Source organism: Vigna umbellata, chromosome 3 (genome assembly GCF_029865625.1).
Source record: "Vigna umbellata cultivar VRB3 chromosome 3, Vumbellata_1.0, whole genome shotgun sequence".
NCBI classification, from domain to species: Eukaryota; Viridiplantae; Streptophyta; class Magnoliopsida; order Fabales; family Fabaceae; genus Vigna; species Vigna umbellata.
Genome location: NC_142167.1, coordinates 8,954,661 through 8,975,574, shown reverse-complemented (window position 1 = coordinate 8,975,574; position 20,914 = coordinate 8,954,661). Strand labels below are relative to the sequence as shown.

Sequence of the window (20,914 nt, the reverse complement as noted above, 5' to 3'; positions counted from 1 at the left end):
CACTTTACACCAATTAGCCGAACATCTATGGGTAGATCTGTCAACTTCCACGTTTCATTTTTTTTTTCAATTGAGTTAATCTCTTTAACCATTGCTTTCTTCCATCTTTCATCAAGTACAACTTCTTCAAATTTTATATCTTTTGCACCTATTAACAAACATGCTACTCGTACCTCATCAGTGGAGTTATCCGAGCTCTTGTTAGTCATATCTTGCTTCAAGCACCATTTTTTCAAGATCTTCAGCTCCAATTCATACAACCGACTTTTCTTCGCTTTTACCTAGGCTACTAGACAACCATGCTTATCCTTTAAATACAGTATTTGGTCCTTCATAAAAACTGAATTACCTTTTTCAATTATCTAACCCATGCTTAAAATATTGCTCTTCAGCTTAGGAACATACTAAACGTCCCTAATCTCTCCAGCTTGTCCATCTTTCTACATATGTCGGATTGTTCCATGCCCTTTCACGACCACCTTAGAGTCATCTCCAAAAGACACATATCCGACCTCCATCTTGGTGAGTTTATCAAAAGAGTTCTTGTTTTCACACATATGATTACTTGCTCTAGTATCTAGATACCATACTGAGTTGATAGAAATCTCCTCAACCTTTGATTTCAAGCATGGTCTAACATCCGAGTTCTCCACCTTCGACTCTAAGATCTTTGACGTCAACAAAATCCCCATCTCTTCTTCATCTTCTTCTTCCATAAGAAGGTTTCTTTCATTTTTTTTTCTTAGCTTGACAAAATTTAGCAATGTGACTGAATTTACCACAGTTGTAACACTTCCTTGATCTGCATTTGTTTGCATAGTGGTCGTACTTACCACACTTAAAACACTTCACTCTTGACTGATTTCCTCGACCTTTCTCTTGTCCTCGGTCTTGCCAATTTTGCTGACCGGTTTGCTCTTCACTATCATTCTCAAAATTATCTCGGCCACGTTCACCTTGTCCTCGGCCTCGTCGTCCTTTACTTCCAAGACCTCGGTTCTGAGTTATCTGAGTTTCATTCAATTCAACTTGCGCCTATAATGCTTGATCTAAGGGTTCCAACATCTTTCTCCTCCTTCGTTTGTGGACTTCCAATGACCTAGAGAGTTCTTTCACCGAGAGAACTGACAAGTCCTTTGACTTTTCTATGGCACAATGCTCTCGAAATCAATTGTTAGTGATCTTAAGATTTTCTCCATAACCCGACTAGTTGACATTTGCTCTCTATTCCTGCCGAGTTAATTTTCCACCTTTACTACTTTGATCTATATACTCAGCCACCATCTCTTTGTCCTCCATCTTCAAACATTCGAACTCACCTCTAAGACCTTGTAGCCGGACTTGTCTAACATAATTGTCTCCTCTGTATCCCACTTCCAGAATCTCCCATGCCTCTTTTGAAGATGTCGCATTTGTTATCTTCTCGAAACATGTCTCGTCCACCGTATTGTATAAGAAGTACAAAAATATTCTATCTCTCACTCATGTCTTCTTTAATACGGTAATTTGTGCCACCGTCTGGTTTTCATCCTTTGCGGGTTCTTGATACACACTCTCCACTATATCCTATACGTCTCGGGATCCCAACATAACCTTCATTTGCAAACACTAATTATCATAATTGGTTTTTTGTGACAATTGTGGCACAGTCATTCCATTGACTACTTTAGCCATCTCTCCCTTTTCTCAAGACACTCAAGCACACTCAGTGTTTTCCTTATAGTGTTTCACTCTTTTTCACTTTTTTACTCTCTTCGACACTCAGAGCATAAACCTTGACAACCTTTAAATAGGTGAAAAAAAAGACTTTTGGTCAAGTAGAAATAATAAAGACTAAAGATAAAATATCAATAAACTCAAAATAAAATATACTTAATCTATCTCTATCTTATATCAATAAAATAAAAATAAAATAATATTGTAGCTAAATAAATGGGAAATCAAAAATACTCATCCCTATTTTATCTCTATAAAATCAAATTAAATATTACTAGACTCAAACTAATAAAATAAAATTTAAACAAAATTATTAATAAATTATTAAAATTTAAGTTTATTCCAATAAATAACACTACGACTTTTTTTTTTTCTTTTTTGTCTGAAACTATACTTTGACATACACAAATTTTATACATCCATTTAATATTATCTTTCTTTACGTTTCAATTTTATAAAAAAAAAAACTACAATTTTTTTTTGTTATTTTACTTATAAAGTATGTCATATGAATATGAATGTAGATGTGTGTGACTGTACTGTTGTTTTTCTGAATGGATTATAACTCTTGAACTTAGTTAACCATTACACAGAGAAAATGACACGTTGATGAAGGTGGCAAGCTATTGAAGGAGACGTGTGAAAGAGCCTTTGATTTTGTTTTTGTTTTTGTTTTGGTGGCGGAATGATAGATGAAAAAAGAAAGGATAAGAAGGGTGATGGCGGAGAAAAAGAGAGTGAAACAAAAGAGAAGAAAAGAATAATATTTGTAAGTTTTTTTGTCTGTTTTGGCTGAAAAGGAATAACTAAAGGGTGCTTTCTCTCTTAATCAAGTAAAGTGGATTTTGTGTCTTCCTTGAGTTGAAAGGCAAGGGATTAATCTCAACATATATATGAAAAGAAACATGCACTGTTCTATACTGTGACCACTGTCTGTAAATGGAAATCAGTTTGGGGTTGGTTGCAGGCTCCCACAACAGCAATGAATTCATCATCATACGTCAAAATGGACTGGTAAGTTAATTTCTTATACAACATTATACAGTATGATGAAGTTGCTTGTATAAGATACGATTATGCATATGGTCTTAAATGTGGTGTGGTGTGGTGCAGGAAAGAAGGTTGAAAGAGTTAGATGGTAAAAGATGTGAACTATGTGGAGATGATATAGGGATTAATGCAGATGGTGAGCTCTTTGTGGCCTGCAACGAGTGTGCTTTTCCTGTTTGTAAGAGCTGTTATGAGTATGAACGTAGGGAGGGAAACCAAGTATGCCCTCAATGCAAAACAAGATTCAAGCGTCTCAAAGGTATAACAACAATCGTTTACACAAATATCACTGCATTTTGAAGGTTCGAAAGAGAAAAAGAATCCAAATTTAAACAATGTTCTCTACTGGGTTGAGTGTTGCAGGGTGTGAAAGAGTTGAGGGGGATGAAGAAGAAGAGGATGATGTTGATGACTTGGAGAATGAACAAGATTTTAATGGAGGAAATCAACAAGATTTGAAAACCACCATGTCTCATGAGGTATATAGTTTTCTTCCAAATATTCCCATAGCCATCTTTCATATGTAATATAGAAACAAGGAACATCAAATTATGTTAAAGTCTCTCTCCTGTTTAATTTCTTTATATTTCCTACTCTTTTGTTTCATTACACTGAGTTTTCTTTAAGATTTTTCATAATACAAATCAATCCAAATATATATATTTTTAAGACTAATTTTTTAAAATAGAAAAAAATTGTAATAATTTATGGAATCTATATTTTTTACAAACGCTTGATTCGATCTAATATACATTTGAGATAATAATTAGTCATATATATTAATTTAAACTATATTAATGTGGTGTTTCAGGAATATATTAAGTATACCATAACTAGTTGTAAAAATATGATCACATTTAACAAATTCATACTAGAGTGAAGACTGTCATAATTACGTATAATTTTTTAACAAAACTTAAAATGATAGTACATGTAATTATATTAATAATATAGGATATACTGTATGAGATTAATTTTTTATGTATATTCAGTGAAAATATGCTGACAATGTACGTTTACATTATCGATATAATTTCATTTTCAGATAATTTATTCACAAATAATTTTGCTATTAACAAAATTCACCAAATATTATTAAACATTTTATTGTTAATGTGTATACCTTAGCCATACAAACACTTACATAAAAGTAATACTAATAATTTCAATCTCTGTCATAACAAAGCATATATAAGCAGAGATTATTTGTTCTAAAAAGTTTTACTTTTACATCTTTTGCATGCATGCAACGTGCTTTTTAAGGAACAGGACGAAGAATTTTCTGAAGAAAATCATGCTTTGGTTCCTTCAAGTTCAACCACACTGAGCAAAGAGATGGTTCCATTGCAAACAAGATCCATGGATCCTTCCAAGGACCTTGCTGCTTATGGCTATGGAAGTGTTGCATGGAAGGAAAGAATGGAGACATGGAAGCAAAGACAAATGAAACTTGGTAATGTGAGAAAAGAAAAAGACAACAAGGAAGATTCAAACAACCTTGTAGATGATGATGATGACACTGAATTCCTTATGTAAGTGTTCTTCCAGAGTTCCTTCAGCACTGAAATAAGAGTAAACCAGTTTTTTCATTCCTCCAAGTACAAGACATTGTTGCAGCATTTAGAAGTAAGAAAAATCAAAATAAGACTCTCCATTATCACTGTAGTCCTTAAATTTAATTATTCTTAAAATCATGTTACTCTTTCACTTATAGTCACAGAATGTTTGAATTTCCAACTAGGTTGCACTTCCAGAGACCTTTTTATACTTTTCCTACTCTCAAGCACAAAAGTGATAGAACTTCTCAACAGATAATAGTGTGCATATATATATATATGTGTATATATATATGTATGTATGTATATATATTGACTACTTCCATTTTCAGTTCAATTTTTGTGATTCGTTCTTCAGTTTAGTTCATCTAAGATAGAACCTCTCAACAGGTAACAGGCTTATTAGTACATAGTTGAGGAATTCTATCCATTTTGATGACTTATTGTCTCTAAATTTAATAGCATTTAACTTTCTACCAAAGATACACACATACGCACACAAAATTATATATTATGATCAGATCATGTGTTTCTTTTGTTGGTCAGAATGGATGAAGGAAGACTGCCATTATCACGAAAGATGTCTGTTCCATCAAGTCAAATTAACCCTTACCGAATGGTAATACTAATGAGGCTAGTTGTTCTTGGATTCTTCTTCCATTACCGAGTTGTGAACCCTGTAGAACATGCCTATGCTTTGTGGCTGGTGTCAATAATTTGTGAAATTTGGTTCACTCTTTCATGGATTCTAGACCAGTTTCCTAAGTTGCTTCCAGTCATGAGAGAAACTTATCTGGACAGGCTTTCCTTGAGGCAAGTAATCTACAAAATATTTTTCCATATATCTATATATATATATATATAGATAGATAGATAGATAGATATATACACACACATATGTAATGTTTGTAGCTTTTACTGAATGATTAATCATTGGTATATAATTTTATGTGATGTTTCATTGCATGTTTATTGACAGAATTTAATGTACTTGTACATGTAGGTATGAAAAGGAAGGGAAAGCTTCTCAACTTTCTCCAATTGATATATTTGTGATCACAATGGATCCACTAAAAGAGCCTCCTCTTGTGACTGCGAACTCAGTTCTTTCCATTCTAGCCATGGATTACCCTGCTGAAAAGGTGTCATGTTATGTATCTGATGATGGGGCAGCAATGCTAACATTTGAGGCTTTATCTGAGACTTGTGAATTTGCAAAGAAATGGGTTCCTTTTTGTAAGAAGTTTAGCATTGAGCCAAGAGCTCCTGAATGGTACTTTGCTGAGAAGATAAACTACCTAAATGACAAGGTGCATCCATCATTTGTGAAAGAGAGAAGAGCAATGAAGGTACAAATGTCACCATGACTTGGATACTTTATCCAATGAATCTTCATGTTATATTATAACTGGTTATTTTCATTATATTACAGAGAGAATATGAAGAGTTTAGAGTTCGAATTAACTCTCTGGTTGCAAAGTCTAGGAAGGTCCCAGAAGAAGGGTGGACAATGCAAGATGGAACACCATGGCCTGGAAATAATGTTCGTGATCATCCAGGAATGATACAGGTTAGTTAAATTCAAGAGTAAATCGAATCTGTATTGATCTTGTAAAGGATTTTGCCACTGTCATTTAATTACTGTTTTCATAGTAAGTAGTTGATTTTCAGAATAGCTATTTTAAAAGTAGTTTCTGACTGGTTAATTGTAGAAACTTTTTAACACTAACACTGCACACACAAACATAGTTTCAAAATTCAAGGATTTCCACATTAAATAAAGATAAAAAAATTGAGTATCGTATAATAAAAATGAAAATGAAAACGCATAAACTCATTATTTTAAAGTTTTGGATTAAGGACTCATGTTTTATTGGTGTTATATTTTCCTTGAAAAGATTCATTAGTGATATCAGATATTATGGATTTATATATATATATATATATATATTGATTGAACACAAACTAAATTCTTATGCATATATTTCCATTTTTGTATGATTAACTTTGTGATTGTCAACGCTAATTCTTTCTCAGGTTTTTCTTGGAGAAACTGGGGGACATGACATTGATGGCAAGGAATTGCCACGCCTGGTATATGTTTCTAGAGAAAAAAGACCAAATTTCAATGACCACAAAAAAGCAGGGGCATTAAATGCATTGGTAAGCGACCTAAAAAATAATGAAGGATAAAAGAACCTTGATAAAGCTCTACAATGTTATGCAATTATTCAGTTGACATCAATGCAAATCTGATATAATTCTGCATTGATGATTCCATCAAACAGGCTAGAGTGTCTGCAGTACTTTCCAATGCCCCTTTTGTGTTGAACTTGGACTATGATCATTACATCAACAATAGCAAGGTTGTAAGAGAGGCAATGTGTTTCATGATGGATCCAGTAGTAGGAAAAAGGGTCTCCTATGTGCAGTTCTCACAGAGATTTGATGGTATTGAACAACATGCCAATCAAACAAATGGATTCTTTGATGTATGAATGCTCTTAAGAAAAACTGAATTATTTCTCTTAATTTCACTTGTAAATGGACTTACAATAAACTATTTCTCTTCTCTGTTAGATTAACATGAAAGGCTTGGATGGTATACAAGGACCTACATATGTTGGAACAGGATGTGTCTTTAGAAGGCAAGCACTTTATGGTTTTGATTCTCCAAGAAACAAGAAGCCTCCAACCAAGACATGCAATTGTTGGCCAAAGTGGTGTTGTTGTGGATGTTGTTTCATGGGGAACAAGAAGAAGAAGTTCAAGAAACTGAAGTTTGAGATATTGGAAAACAGTCATACTAAAGTACATTCTGAAGCATCTGCAGTTGAAGGTTCTCTGAATCATATTGAAAATGGTACTGAAGATAAGCTTTGCACAGTTAGTATTTGGCAGCATATTATATTTAATTCTCTTAAGCCTTGTCATGCATATCAATGATTATTCTGAAATGCATATCCAATTTAGGAACACTTTACTTTTCAATTGTTCTTTGGAAGAAAATATAAGGTTCAGTGAAGGAGCTTATGAAATAGGAACCAAATGATTTTATAAATCCTTGTCTGATATAAAAAAGTAAAACCTTGAATGTAGGCACAGAAGATGAAAAATTAGCTCAGATTTCAAATCCAAAGTTTGCCAAGAAATTTGGACAATCTCCTATCTTTGTTGCATCTACTCAACTGTTGGATGGTGAGACACTCAAACATGGAAATCTTGCTTCTCAACTTACAGAAGCAATACATGTCATTAGTTGTGGCTATGAAGAGAAAACAGAATGGGGAAAAGAGGTAACGCAACCATTTCACTAATGTGATCTTCTAAGGAGGTTGTGCTTGGACCAACTTCTACATAAGCACTTTTGAAAAGAAAATAAGAAAAAAAACGGACTTCTCCATAGAACAAAATTAAGGGTTAGTCCTTTTACATTGATACATTTTTTTTTTGAGAATTCATTAGGGAGAGATTACATAAATATGACTTGAGTCTAAATTATATAAAAGATTGACACTGTTTCCAACCAAAAACCTAAAGACAACAAGTTTATGGGTCTTCTTCCTTATATGATGCTTAATATTCTCATTTTTACTCAATATGAGACTTAGATTCATACCTGGATTCTCAACAATAATTTTAACTTATGGAGAAGTTAAGCTTACTTTTTCTTCGTACTTTTCTTTCTGATAAAACAATTGTCTTAACAGTTCAAAAATTTCTTATTCAAGTTGCAACTTGTAGCCATTGTTTCAATTTCTCAGGTTGGGTGGATATATGGTTCAGTTACAGAAGACATATTAACAGGTTTTAAAATGCATTGTCATGGATGGAGATCTATATATAGTATTCCTCAAAGACCTGGATTTAAAGTATCTTCTCCAAGAAACCTTTCTAGTGGGTTGCAACAAGTCTTTCAATGGGCACTTGGATCAATGGAAATATTCATGAGTAAACATTGCCCTCTTTGGTATGGATATGGAGGAGGATTAAAGTGGTTACAACGAATTTCTTACATAAATGCAATAGTATATCCATGGACATCAATACCTTTGGTGGTGTATTGTACCCTACCTGCTGTTTGCTTGCTCACTGGCAAATTTATCATTCCTGAGGTATGAAGCTTACTTTTAGCCAAAAGAGCTGTTCAATTTTTTGATTGAAAATAAAGGACATGAATGTTAGTTGATTAGGAAGTTAGTTTCACATGGGTTGGTGCAATAAACTCTTCAAATAGGAACGTGTGTAATCTATTTGATAATATTTTAATCAATCCAAATGTTACCTTCTCAACATCATGTGTAATTTAGTTGACATGAGTTTGTGAGAGATAATCTGAGTTGGATTCCCACCTAATTCATCCTTGAAGAGAGACAGAGTTTTATGTGTGACTAAATCCTGAAATTTGAATTAGCCTAATACTCAGTCTCAAACTCTGAAGCTTGTGCATACTCTTCAGGTTCTACCAGAAAGTCAAAAATTCTGATCCTTAAAATTCACATTATATACCATTTCCTATTCCTCTTTAATCTCTTCAATTAGAAAGAGAAACATGGCTAGAAGGTAATACTACCTTGGTTTTTAGTTTTTTGGTTCATGTATCGCTTTTTCCTTAGGGGGAAAGGGAAAGAGATACTTATAAATTGAGGGTGAAAAGAGAAGGGCAATAAATGGGGAAATATGACTTGGTATTCTTTACATGAGTGTGTGCAAATAGTATATAAGTGTGTACAAACCTTATTTTATAAACCAATTTTGTAGAGTTAAGTTAGGTTTAAAGTCCATTTCTTGACATGGTATCAAAGTCATAAATTAGAGTTTATCTTAACAAAATTTGTTAGATCTATTGTGTCACCCGTTATCGATATTAGACCACCTATTAATACTTAGTTCCACGCTTGAGATGAGAAATGTGTTGGAGATCTAACATTAATTAAAGATAAGACGAGTTTATAGTATATAAGTGGGTGCAAACGTCACTATACAAACCGGTTTTGTAGGATTTAATTAAAATTAAAGTTCACTTCTTAGCACTATCTCTTTTGTTGCCATAATATTTCAAAATAAAATCTGCGTTGTCTTATTATCAATATTATTGTTGGCATTGCAGCTCAGCAACACAGCTGGCATGTGGTTTGTGTCTCTTTTCTTCTGCATTTTCACCACAAGTCTGTTAGAGATGAAATGGAGTGGTGTCACAATTGATGAGTGGTGGAGAAATGAGCAATTTTGGGTGATTGGAGGTGTGTCAGCACATTTTGTTGCAGTGTTCCTGGGGATGTTTAAGGTGTTGGCAGGTGTAAATACAAACTTCATAGTGACATCAAGGGAAGATGATGAGAAGGAGCATTCTGACATGTTTGCTTTGAATTGGACCACTTTACTGATCATACCAACAACGTTGCTGATACTGAACATAATTGCTGTGGTTGCTGGAGTCTCAAATGCAATAAACATTGGGTTTGAGGCTTGGGGGCCTCTACTTGGTAAACTCTTGTTTTCTTTTTGGGTGATTCTTCATTTGTATCCATTCCTAAAAGGCATGGTAGGTAGGCATAACAGGACTCCTACCATTGTTATTGTTTGGGCAATCCTTCTTGCCACTTTCTTTTCTGTCTTGTGGGTGAAAATTGATCCATTTTTACCCAAGTCAAGTGGGCCAGTTCTAGAGGAATGTGGATTGGATTGCAATTAGCTACAATTTTGCCAACCCAAATGCTACCATGCATGATTCATGGATGATAATTTTTCCAGTGCAAAGTAGAAACTGTTTGGCATTTTGCCACTTTTAACTTGTATCATTTGTATGTTTTATTCAAATCTTGACTCTAGCTTGGGGGACATAATTATTTGAAAGAATTTTTGGGACACAAGTAAGTGTTTACCTGATTCTTTGCCTTTTAACAACAGAAGACAGCATGATTGTAATATTGTACTGTACTTTTATGCTTATGAAACACTTATGCATAACACAATCATATACCAATTATATATATATATATATATATGTGTGTGTGTGTGTGTGTACATTAAATAACTTAATTATTCTTTACTTTTAACGAACTATTACATTCTTTTATAGACAATTGCATTTTGTATCATTTCTAGATCATGTGAAGTATATTTTTTTTTATCTTTCTAAGAGTTTTTCTTTTATAATGTTAATAATAGATATTGATATGAGAATTAAAGAATTTTTTATTAATCTTATTACTGGATAGAATTTACAAACAATATACATGTAATTGACAAATTAATTTCTATGAACATATATTTTATCTTCTTATCTCCTGTTTATGTTCTCCTTGTTTTCTTTTGTAGTTGTGAATTTTTCAATATTTTGTCTCAAGTGGAAAGGTAAATCCATGAGAATTATGTAAATATTACAAAAGCCAAATAAATATAAAATGTTTACCATACTTTGTTTCTGGGTTGCAGTCTTTTCTAAGATTCATTTCTTTTTTCTACTTCACAATTCTCTTAAAATAAATTATTTTCCAAATTATTGTTGAGTACTATTTCACGAGAAGTACTGAACTATATATGTATTAAATTTAAATTCTGTTTGGACAACATAAACACTTAAAAATGAAATAAATAAACTTTTTCATTCATGTTACTTACTGTAACGCATAAAGTAATTTTTAAGTAATCCTATAAAATATAACATTGAATGCACTATTAGTTTTGAAAACAAAAAACTAATTTAGAATAAATTTTCAAGAACATCCATGAAAGTAGAACCGAGAGAATATTATATAATGAGTGTCCCCTAATTTGCAAAATGAATAAATATTATCCACTATTAATTGGGGTTTGAGAAAATGTAATCGAAAATGTGCTGGTAGCACTCCTTAATTAAATATAGTTTATAAGAGATTGGAATTAGATATGTTGCCTGACCAATATTGAGTGAGTTTAAGATAATTGATATGTATATTATCCCTGTCTCTCTCTGCCAACCCCACAAAATGGAGTGGGGAGTGGAAAGAAAATTACAAGATAATTTTGGAGGTAGCAACATATTCAAAATTACAATTCAAACGGAACAATGACAGATAGGAACTTGCCCAGCTTTGGGAACATACCCCACATTTATTTTACTACTGATTCAAGTAGAAGAGAGAGAAAGAGAAAGAAAATGCCTATATATTTTCTGCTTTCTTTCTTCAGTACAACAGATTGAATGTGCTGACTCTATATACATAAAATGAAGCCTATGCCTTTTCAAGGGACATAAAACGTAGTGCCTCTACATCCTTCATTCTTCATAATATTCCTTGAGGTGTAAAATAATACCTTAGTAAGTCACATTTGAAGAAGATTATTCACAGTAACCATAACAGAATTTGTTCTTTGCAAGTCCTGCAAGCAATGTCAAATGCTTTGGATTTTAATACACGTTACATAAAGCAACCAATGTACACAATCAAATAAAGGACCCAAAATAACAAGTAAAACCCCTTAACTGTCATATTTGGAAAATAAAACCTTAAAGAGAGAAAAATAGATAATACATGCAGTGATATTGTAGAAACAATTTATATTGCATCCAAGTACATCCCCATCAACTATTATATTTGAAAAATAAACCCTTGAAACTTTGATTAAATAATTGAGCACTTGATGTAAGATTTTGCATTCTCTATATGTAAATTTGTTGACTTTAATAATAACTGTAAAAAGCTCAAGTCTCATCAACCAAAGACTATAAAAGGTGAGGACAATTTTGACCTTATAAGCCAATTTTATATGATTAAATTAGACTAAACCACTTTGTAAGAAAAACTACCTTAAAAATCATAATAAATTTTTTTGGCTTGATTACAGTATAACACTTAAACTAACAAACGCTTTATCCAATGTCTATTATCCAAGAGAAAATAGAGGTGGCAATCCAAGATGATGAAAATTTTCAACATCATTTTTTACTTTACTCTTGACTTGACAAGTTGAGAATGAACTCTGATGATAACATGTTTGCTCGTAAAAGCAATCACACGTGTCCATCCAGTGCTATTATTTCATTCACAATGAAAGTTTAAGGGTATACTACCTAGACAATTTCTTTAGTTGCCTGCTATAGCCATAATTGAGTACATGTCATGGATTTGTGACAATACAGATATCCTCCTATTACTATAGCCAATCCGGGAACAAATAAAGAGAAGGCAGTAGATTAACGTCTCACTTATGCTAGAAGGACGAGGTTGAACGGAAGATTCAAGGAAGATTTTTGTGTATATGCCATGACTGGCAGAAGGGGAAAAAAAAAGAGGAGGGAGTGAATTCAGATACTTCTGTTTAAATTTTTCCTGTCACAAAGTTAGCCCAAACAAATTGTATCTACCATTTTATAACATGATATCACATTCAGAGTTTGATTAACCCATCAGTACATTGTTATCCATGTATTGCACAAGTCATAAAATGCAAGTGACAGTGTATTACAGATAATACTGCTTTGTCAAATCTATCATTTTCAAATATCATATACTGTGGTGGCATTGAATAAACACGAAGTGCAGAATCAAGAATAACAGACCACTTTAAGTTCACTTCTAAGCAGACGGGGCATCTATCTGAGTAGTTACTATAACAGCATATTAAAGTAGACAATCTAAACTGCTTTTGTTGGTCATCAAGCATCAGCATGCTTATTATTAGATGCTCAGACAAAACTAGTCTGAACAAACTGAAATAATTATAAATATCATGCTGCAAATAATCTCAAACACACCTGGAATATCATGTCATCTGGAATATGAGGTAGAACCTCCCGAACAGTCTCAGCCATGGCAAGTATATTAGCCACATTATCATTTGGAGGCTGTGAAGCAGTCCTTAAATGTAAACTACCAGTTCGTCCTAATGATCTTCCATTAGGAGGAGGAATGGTTGAAGCACTCGCAGAAGCCTGAGAGGGATTAATGGGCCAAAGGTTCCAAGAAGAATCTTCAAAGGCAGTCTGAGCATAGGTTTCTCCAACAGATGCAAGATGCCTCATCATCATTTGAACTCTTCCCAATCCAACTGTTCTAATAGCAGTAGACGGACCGGCTCCATCAACACCTTGATTTGGCCAAGAATGCAACCAACCTGAGTCCAGCCCTGCACCCCTAGATAAGAAAAAGTAAAATCAGTAAAATAAAATGCATCAATCCATGGAAGATAACAAATCTATATATTTTGACTGCAGCAGACAACTACTAAGTATGTCAATATAAAGTAGAGATAAAAGGGCTAATCAACCATTCTTTTCTTATAATAAATCAAATATGAGAAAGTTGGGTAATATTTCCTAACATCAGTTATTGAGATAATTTATTTTAGAGTCGGTATCCTTTAGTTTTGATTCTTGATCATATTTTGTTTCTCAAATAGATGGATTCGGTTTCTTAATACAAAAAATTTAAGCTACTATACATTAAAAGAAAAAAGCATCATTTGGAGAGCTAATACAATCCGATGCTTGGCTTTCTACAGAATTTGATTTGAAACCCAAGTGATAATATATTTCTCTTCCAAATCTCTTTCCAACGGTAAAGTCAGTGAACGAAAAACTTGTTCTCCTCCCCTATAAATATCTTTTAAAGACAAATAGGCCTAAACAGTTACATCTCCTGATACCCATACCACGTACTTCCAAAGCTAGCCAGTCATTTTTTACCATGCTGAGAGGTGACCAGGCAACATCAGAATTGCCACCTTGGAATTCTTTTTCTTGCCTTGGGTCTCACCAGCCTCTGCAATCACTTTCAATGCCTTTTCTCAGGTTTTAGTAGCAAAAAGGAACAAAAGAGCATGCTGCAGTGTCCTCCTTTTCAGGGTTGTGGTGTTTATGGTTGAAGCGAACATAGATCATAGGTCTCCATCAGAGATTCCTATCAGGCTCCTTTTATTGAAAGAACAGTTTTATTGGCTTCCTCAAGGATTCCAGGTGCTTATTGATTGAATTCTACTGAGTGATTAGGGAATTCTGTTGAGTTGATTTCTTTCCTTTTATTATTTGTTAGGCACTTGTGCTTGGTAGATTTTATATCACCTCAGTTGTGTTTAATAACTTTTCAAAATAAAAAATTAACAGATAAATAAATTTTAAATTCAAAAGAGAGACAGAAGGTCATGTAGCATTGAGTATGAAGATTAAACCTCCAAGTAACACCTTCAGGAGTGTTTAGTGTCTGATTTGGATACAATCCGGTAGGCATGGCATGTCTAGCATTGTTTGGCCGGTCTAATCCAGCACTAATTTGGCGTGCAAGCTGTTCATCACTAGACATAGTCCCTGTGTCAGAGCTTGCTTCATTTTCAGGGACGCCCTCAAAAAGTGGCTTTCGACAAGTTGGACAAGTATACATCTCAGTCAGGCCTTGATCCAACCTGAAATCAGTAAAGCAACCAATAGCGCCTCACAAAAATTAACCCAAAGAGAAAAAGATAGAGATGTCCATAAAAACAACCATACCAAGATCTTAAACATGCAAGATGGAAGAGATGATTGCAGTTTAGCTTTTTAGCCTTAGCCATTGGTTCCTGTCATAAACACATCCATAATATTACTCAAAAATACATCTAATAATACCAAGATTAATCACAAAGAAAGAGTTCAGAAATCTAGCATACTCTACAAATAGCACATTCATCATCATACGCTCTTAGCTCCTCTGTTGTTGCATCAGGAAGAGCTGCATGAAGTGTTCCTAGAGCTATCCTTAGTTTGATAAAGCCTTTTATGCGATTTACTATTGCACTAAGTAATGCCTGCTCAAAACAGCACCAATGATTACAAGTACTTAATAAACAAATGTCAGTTAAATTTCTGTGGACAGTAAAATTCACAAAGAATTAAGAAGGAAGTAACTACACGTATATTTAGAAATAGCACTGCATCTACAAGATGGAAAGCCATGCCATGAAGCCTCCATATATACAAGTAATGGCCAAGTGCCATGAAAAATGTAGCCATGTCTAGGAAAAACCCCAAGTTACGAATAAGAATTCCCTTCCATTCCAACAATGAACCTGCAGTAAAACCACTCAATCAGGAAAGCTAGAATTAAGTTCCTCCAAACAAAAAGAGAAAATATTTGTCTTAAGAAACCAAGCTGTACATATTCATGCAGACAAACCAAAGAAAATTAGTGATTATTTCAGATAACAGACTTATATTTCAAAAAGATAAAAAAAATATTAGAATTGGAAACCAACAAAGTAAAGAGAACATCCAGAGGAAAATTTTGTTCTTAATACCCAGTCATATAATTGACTTATTAAATGCTTAAAAAACAGACTTTTATCCGAACTACCTGCAGTTAATGTGTCAAGCAGTTTAGGTGATCGGAAATCCCTATTGCAAGCTGAATGATGCAGCCATATGTCAAGCAACTGAAAGCCATGTACCAAAATAGCCTACAATTTATATTTCAGAAAAGATTAAACCAGGCATCACTTCCCCACTGGAACCTAAACAGGTGATAAAAATGTATCTCAGAAGTCTAAATACCTGTAGGGTCTCAAAAGCAATACTGAAAGGCTCAAAGAATAATAGCAGATACATAGAGGACCCATGTGTTCTATATATTGTCAGACAAAGCCTTATCCTACGAGCATACAGAAGTTGTCAGAAGCATGTCAAAGCTATCAAATTACAATAATAACAAAAATTGTTTCAGCTGTCATGAAATTAAATATAATCAGATTCAATGTACATTGCTCATACTATAAATTCAAAAAGGAAATGCGTAAATTCTACACCCTTAGCTCCCAAAAAAACACTTTAGAAACTATAGTTGGTGATTGTCATGACTCATTTACAAGCAACGTTTAAAATTATGAATTAGATTAAAAAAAAACACCTTTCAGATAGATGCCAAATGGGTAGAGTATCAACTGAAGCTAGTTCATCAAATGAGGTTAAACAAAGAAGAGCCTATTTAACCACTAGGATTTGGTTATTAATCCCACATAGCAGCACAGAGTAGCCAACTCTTAACCATAACTGGGATAGCTGTATACGGAGAATTGGATACAAGATAAACAATTATAACAAATCCAAAATTAATGTTAGGTTTATAATTAATGATCAAAAGTCTTTTTTAAGCTAAAGAATGAAGTCAATTGAAATAAAGAAAGGAAGATAATCAAATTTCTAAGAAGAAAAAGAAAAAACAGGGATGCAACAGAACAATTTGCGGATTTTTAGTACCATGTAGTGTGAAGAATACGCTACACAACACAGATAAATACAACCATGTCACACATATGCCATAGTTAGGTAACAGAAACTAAGAAAGACTCCAGCTCATTATCACTCATGTTCTTTTAATGGCAAAAGAGAGTCTACAGTTGTAAAGGGAAAATAAAGTCAGTTCCCAAAAACAAAGAGATAATATGGCATATCTTTTTCAAACAATAGGTTGCTTAAATGTTTTATGTTGAACAGCAAACAAGCTAAGAAAATAGAAATATAAAATAAAAGCTGGCTGTGTTTGAACTTATATTACAAGATAGATAGATCATAGAGCAAAAAGGATACGAAGACATAAAATAAATTAAAAGGAAGATAGTTACATAAGAGATAAGACAACAATAAAAGAGGAAACAGAAAAAAGAAGGCAGAAAGATGGAAAGGGAGCTATTGTGCAGAACAAGGAGTCTTAGCCAGAAAAGGGATGGGTCAGGATTAAATTTTGTGAGCTTGGCCAAAATGTGTATCGACTATCAAGGTTTGTCCAAAAAATGCAATAGGGAATTGCAGCACATCACTATCTTCCACAATTCGACTCCCGTTCTGGCTGCTATTTGTGCATAGGAAAAATGTGATGCTACAAGTTTCCTTGTAGTGGCCAGCAGTCACCATGCTCCATTATGGAACAACAGCTGCACTATTGGCCACTATTGATAACTGAGTGGCTTAATTATCAAACTGAGATGCATATTAGCAGATTTTATGTACAGAGCAGGATATGAATCTCATTGGAAGCATTGTGTCCAGGACAAAAGCCATCCCCAAGTAGGGAATAGAAGAATATCAAGTATATTAATAATGGTAATTGCAATGGCAATAATATGAACAATATTGCTACAGAAAAATAGAGAAATTAGTACCAGAGAACATCAGCCATGAAAACAAATAATAATGCCGAATATACACGAAGATACGTCCAGGGTGTGGCAGATGGAGATGCATTCAGCCGTTCCAAACGATCTCTAGCTAAAGCTTGAAACATCTATGCAATATGTTGAGCATATCAGAACAAGTTACTAAACACTTTCTTTGTTTTTACATATCAAATCTAAACATAATTGTCTCTATTTGTTCTTTTTAGAGTAATATCTACCTTCAGTGAGCAAAGCACAGTCAACCAAGTTGACCAAAGACCTGCTTGGTAAATTGTTGGTGGCACAATCAGTGGTAGAAATGTTCCCTGTCCATCCATCATTGAATATAAATAACAACTAAGTAGTGTCAATTCATGACCGATAAACATTACACAGTTCATCAATGACAGAGTTCTTAATGCCAATAAACTTCTCAATTACACAATGTTTTCAAAAAATAAAAAAAATGAAAGTGGATAGTTCAAATAATAATGATAATGATAATCATAAAGATGTTTCCCTTGGCATCCTAGCAAATCAAACTGGCTAGTAAAAGAAAAACATCATAGAACCTATTCACTGCCACTTATGGTAGACATGTCACATTATTATGTGTTTATCCAGAGACTCCACAATTTAGATATATAAGAAACACTGGAAATTGATCATGTAAATTAGGTGATTAAATCCTGCTTAAACACACATCTTAGGAGCCATTCCAACACCAGACCAGACATCAACAAAAAGTTCTGTATTCAACATAACAGAAGAATGGGAGACATGAGAAAAGTGAGGCTCGTAGGTCCCATCTATACATCAGACACAATATACTCTATTAAGTGATTTAAAAAAAAAAACATATAATTTAGCAATATAAGTTGTCAACAATAATCAGAATAAAGTCACAATGACATGTTTGATAAACCAGTGAAACAAAAAAGCACTAACCTTGTAAATGACATAATTAACTAGACGCTCAATCAGTTTACGAGTTTCAGAAGCATATAACTCTGAGAAAAACACAGCCTGCAAGTGATAAGAGGGCTCATTAACAGTAATAAGTATATTAACTGATATACAATATTAACAAGATTTATCCTATCATGGACAAAAACCATGGGCACCTTAGCCTGCAAGATTGCTAAGAAAGTAAAAAATGGAAGAAAAAGAAGAAAAACTAAACAATGTGTAAACTGATACCCTTCTCTAATGAAGAAAGTGTGTCCCAAATCTCTGGCAGTGAACAGATTAATGATAACATGCCAATTTTTTCCAGAAACTATATTAGATTATTCTTGCATCAACTCACTAGGGCAAAATAGGAAAAACGCCACAAGAAAATTACACCAATGCACCTGGCCATTCTACACCAGAGCTACTTATCTCTCCCTCCATCTTTAGTTTGTAACGAGGCAAGTGAGACTCTTGACATAAAGTTAAGCACGCAGATATATTGAATGATATTATTGTACACAATCTCAGCCCAGGCTGAACATACAGGCCACCACAAACCAACATCATACATTGGCATAATACATGAATTCTTAGTAACCAACACTCAATATAACAAACTCACCTTGATACAAAGATTAAGAAGGACAAATAAATTGATCATGCAATTCAGCAGTAGCCCTATGGTGGTGTACAAACCCGAGGGTAACTCAATGTCTTGGCTGGCATCGTCCAAGTGAATTAAATTCCAGCCTATTAGTCCATCTGATCTAAGTTTATCCAAAGACAAGTCTGTGCAGAACTGAAGACCCACAAAGCTTAGAAATGTAGAAACCGCCGAAACTGCTATAAACCTCAAAGCCATTACTAATAATAACTTCAGCCTCTTTGCCCACAAAAATTATCTGAATTTTCATCTGACTGTAATTATTATAGAGAATCCTTTGCCCATCATAAAAATGGTTCAAAATCAAATGGAACCAGAGGGCAAAGTCAATTAATCAGCTTAAAAGAACACCATCATTCTGCTACAGCTTTTACCATGTCAGGTCTCCGGATAAAATAGGATACCCTAAAAGAGAAAGAATTAACAAAGTCATCAGCTAAAAAAAAACAAAAAAGGATGCATAATAGAAAACCCTGAACCCAGTGAAGGCAATCCACAACCCATTTCCCGGCTAGGGAATTTACACAACCAAAAGGAAAAAAGGTAATATTCAAATTTGCAACTGCAAGCACTAAATGAACGCAGAGTCAAGGCAAGTGCGAATTTCAAACTTTTCCTAGGGAGTTATCAATACCCAAACATCAAAAGCGACTTCCCTTCCAATTCAAATTCAACACCAACAAAATAGAACCGAAATTAATAGAATCCCATTTCTCTCCAACACAAAATCCTCCCACCGATCACCGGCAAATCCACTAATCAAGCTCAAAATCCTTGAAAACCCTAAAATCATGGTTCGCAGATGATGGAGAATTTGTAACAAACCCAAATCAATCATAAAATTCAACGGGTAATAGATGGGAAAGTTGATAAATAAAACAATTTTATTGTATCTGAAAATGGATAACTGCAAAATCAAAATTGGAAGAAAGAAAAAGGAATGAAAATGAAACACGCAAGAACCTGACTCGATCTAGGAGGATGGAGAGGAAAGGAGCGTTGGGGTTTCTGCAATTACCATTCGCATCGGAATCAAGACAAAGCCAGGAAAGAGAGAGAGAGAGAGGGGAGAATTTAGGTGGAAAGAGAAAGAGATAGAAAAAGAAAAAGAAAAAGAAAAAATAAATAAAAACTATATATACCATACCGTGTCAATAATTTTGGAGAAATTTTTAAAATAATTACTTGTTAAAATTAAAGGCAAAATTGTTACATTAAAATATTCATTCAAGTAGTTGAACATTTCTTTCTAAAAGTTATGTTATTAAATTTACTTAAATAAAATTGTATAACTCAATTAATAATGGAAAAAAAAAGGGTTAAATATGTTTTTAGTCCCTGAACTATCAAGCGATTTTGGTTTTAGTCCCTACTCAGAACTTTGATGATTTTTAGTCCTTATTGTTTTAAGGTTTAATAGCCAATTTAGTCCTCACTTTGGTTGAAAAATCTCAATTTAGTCCCTCGTTATAAAAGTGTTTTGAATTAGTCCTAACTTTTAAAATAGTGGGTCAGATTGGTCCTTTCTGTTAAATATAAGTTAACAAAATTAATGGATGATGATGTGACACAACTTAAAGCTAACGGGGGACCAATCTAACACATCAGCTTTAAGCTGTGTCACATCATCATCCATTAATTTCGTTAACTTATATTTAACGAAAGGGACCAATCTGACCCACTATTTTAAAAGTTAGGACTAATTGAAAACACTTTTATAACGAGGGACTAAATTGAGATTTTTCAACCAAAGTGGGGACTAAATTGGCTATTAAACCTTGTTTTAAAACTCTGAGTAATAGTCCTTAAAATTGGACGGTGTTAAGTTTCAGTGGATGTGCCAAACGGCGTTGCCACGTGATCACTGATT

General features: G+C 33.7%; 2 protein-coding genes across 4 annotated transcripts; one reads left to right on the top strand and one right to left on the bottom strand.

Moving 5' to 3' along the window:
- Positions 1-2,631: 2,631 nt before the first annotated feature.
- On the top strand, positions 2,632-10,282 carry LOC124832637 (putative cellulose synthase A catalytic subunit 3 [UDP-forming]). The gene is made up of 13 exons (XM_047306893.2): positions 2,632-2,730; positions 2,830-3,025; positions 3,130-3,245; positions 4,030-4,298; positions 4,869-5,135; positions 5,326-5,671; positions 5,755-5,892; positions 6,360-6,485; positions 6,611-6,814; positions 6,903-7,185; positions 7,422-7,618; positions 8,087-8,437; positions 9,433-10,282. The coding sequence occupies exons 1-13, from the start codon at positions 2,656-2,658 to the stop codon at positions 10,015-10,017; spliced, it is 3,153 nt and encodes a 1,050-aa protein (XP_047162849.1). The 5' UTR covers positions 2,632-2,655; the 3' UTR covers positions 10,018-10,282.
- Positions 10,283-11,235: 953 nt separating this feature from the next.
- Positions 11,236-20,148, bottom strand: RIN2 (RPM1 interacting protein 2). 3 transcript variants are annotated; one of them, XM_047306888.2, is made up of 13 exons: positions 20,008-20,148; positions 19,003-19,449; positions 18,375-18,452; positions 17,666-17,752; positions 17,433-17,554; positions 15,829-15,925; positions 15,632-15,734; positions 15,190-15,347; positions 14,949-15,086; positions 14,791-14,858; positions 14,475-14,705; positions 13,063-13,441; positions 11,236-11,687 (listed from the first exon to the last, which is right to left on the bottom strand). In XM_047306888.2, the coding sequence occupies exons 2-13, from the start codon at positions 19,240-19,242 to the stop codon at positions 11,631-11,633; spliced, it is 1,758 nt and encodes a 585-aa protein (XP_047162844.1). In that variant the 5' UTR covers positions 19,243-19,449; positions 20,008-20,148; the 3' UTR covers positions 11,236-11,630. The 3 variants fall into 3 exon arrangements, with proteins under 3 accessions (XP_047162844.1, XP_047162845.1, XP_047162846.1); XM_047306889.2 differs by having other exon boundaries at positions 20,013-20,140; XM_047306890.2 differs by having other exon boundaries at positions 20,063-20,135.
- Positions 20,149-20,914: the final 766 nt, after the last annotated feature.